The sequence below is a fragment of the Raphanus sativus genome, unplaced genomic scaffold (assembly GCF_000801105.2).
Source record: "Raphanus sativus cultivar WK10039 unplaced genomic scaffold, ASM80110v3 Scaffold0922, whole genome shotgun sequence".
NCBI classification, from domain to species: domain Eukaryota; kingdom Viridiplantae; phylum Streptophyta; class Magnoliopsida; order Brassicales; family Brassicaceae; genus Raphanus; species Raphanus sativus.
In genome coordinates this window covers 774-2,780 of record NW_026616236.1, presented here as the reverse complement: position 1 = coordinate 2,780, position 2,007 = coordinate 774, and the positions used below count along the sequence as shown (strand labels likewise).

The 2,007-nt window shown below is 41.4% G+C and overlaps 1 protein-coding gene across 1 annotated transcript; it reads left to right on the top strand.

Moving 5' to 3' along the window:
* On the top strand, positions 1–1,776 carry LOC108838750 (uncharacterized). The gene is made up of 3 exons (XM_056998000.1): positions 1–162; positions 751–1,122; positions 1,219–1,776. Exons 1-3 carry the CDS (start codon positions 120–122, stop codon positions 1,644–1,646), a joined length of 843 nt encoding a protein of 280 aa, XP_056853980.1. The 5' UTR covers positions 1–119; the 3' UTR covers positions 1,647–1,776.
* The last annotated feature ends 231 nt before the right edge of the window (positions 1,777–2,007 follow it).

The following is a 2,007-nucleotide window of genomic DNA, read 5'->3' as shown; positions in this document are numbered from 1 at the left end:
CCGAGAGAAAGAGAGAGAGAGAGAGAATACAGAGAAGAAGAAGAAGAAGAAGAAGAAGAAGAAGAAGAAGAAGAAGAAGAAGAAGAAGAAGAAGAAGAAGAAGAAGAAGAAGAGAAGAGATGGCTTCATTCATCGACATGTCAAGGGTTCCATTCATCCCTGGTCTGTGTCTCTTTCTTTCTCCTTTTAAACATGAAACTTTGTGGCAAAGATTTACTCTTTTTGGACCCTCCATGAACGTAAAGTTTCGTCCTTTATCGCATCTTAGTTTTGATACTCTCTTATTTGGCTCTGTTCAAGTGTTTAACATGAAACTTTGTCTCAAAGATTTACTCTTTTTGGACCTTCCAAGAACGTAAAGTTTCATCCTTTATTGCAATCTTAGTTTTGAGACTCTCTTATTTGGCTCTGTTTAAGTGTTTAACATGAAACTTTGTCGATTTACTCTTTTTGGACCCTCCATGAACGTAAAGTTTCGTCCTTTATTGCATCTTAGTTTTGATACTCTCTTATTTGGCTCTGTTCAAGTGTTTAACATGAAACTTTGTCTCAAAGATTTACTCTTTTTGGACCCTCCAAGAACGTAAAGTTTCATCCTTTATTGCAATCTTAGTTTTGATACTCTCTTATTTGGCTCTGTTTAAAGTGTTTAACTTGTTGCAAAGAAGATTGAAAAAAAAATAAAGTTTGCTTTTTTATTGACTCTGTGTCTGTCTACTACGTTGTCTTTTGTGTTATGATGATGAACAGGGAGGTTGCACGCGACGAACCATCCGTACCAGAGATACGGTCCGAAGGGTTTCATGGAGATCAAGGTCCTTCGCAACGACAGCCTCTACGTCCGCGTCGACTTGCCCGGAGTCCCAGACGACGCTGTCCGCCACAGAGTCGACGCCGTGAGACAAAAGCTCGTCTTTTTCTCCGGCGAAGAAACTCACCGCGACGGCCTCAAGGCTAAGGACGTTCGTGAGTACTCTGGTTCCGCCGGTCTCGGGTGCGACTGCTGCGAGATCACCGGGGTTGATACCAAGATGAAAGATGGAGTCTTGAGGATGATTGTGTCAAGGGTCAAAGTCAAAGACCACGACAACAAGTGCACTCACTTTGTGCCTCCCAACGCAGGTTCGAATCCCACCCAATTCAAAATCACATCCCTTTGTTTTGTTTTGCGTAAAATTATTAAAAAAACGATCCTTTTTTGTTGTGTGTTTTTGAAAGGCAAATCTGGAAGATACGATTACCAGCGATCATCTGATCCAAGATACATATACGATTTGAGTTCATTCAACATGGATGATATACTGGAGGATCATCCCTTTGTGGTGAAAGGCCGCCGCAAGGATGTAGTCGCTCGCAAGCGAACGTCTGACGGATCTTTCCACTTCTCGGTGGATATGCCAGGTGTTTGCAGTGACGACATGTTCGTGCTTCCCAACGAGAACGAGATCAAGTTCTACGGCGAGAACAAGGAGGTTTACGAGCACGACGAGAGTTGCCGCATTTTCGTTGGAGCCGTCGACAAGACATGCTGTTGTTCCTATGGGATTCCTCTTTTGAGCCACGACATTGCTTGGGATGCAGAGTTTGGTGTTCTCAAAGTCCGTGTTTCACCTCCTCCTCCTCCTCGCAACAGCAACAGTGAGTAATCATATCATATCACTCTATCCGCTACGTTTTTCATTTCACTGTTTTTTAATGTTTTCTGAGACCTTATTTATGGATTGAACTATGTTGTGTGTTTTTGTTTGAGACTATTGTTTATGTGCTTTTGTGTTTCTTATGGAATCCTCTGTGACCAGTCATTTGCACTGCTTTACCATTGTCTATTTTTTTTTTTTTTCACTTAAGCTGACCCAAACCGATTGAACTTGAATTCTTTAAAGATAAGAAGATGAAAACATATAAATTTGACAAGGAAAGGTTATAGGATAGGAACATAATGAGAAGTGACTGATCATGAAGCATTTTCTCTTTGAAACACATGGGCAGTTGAATCCTCGAATTTTG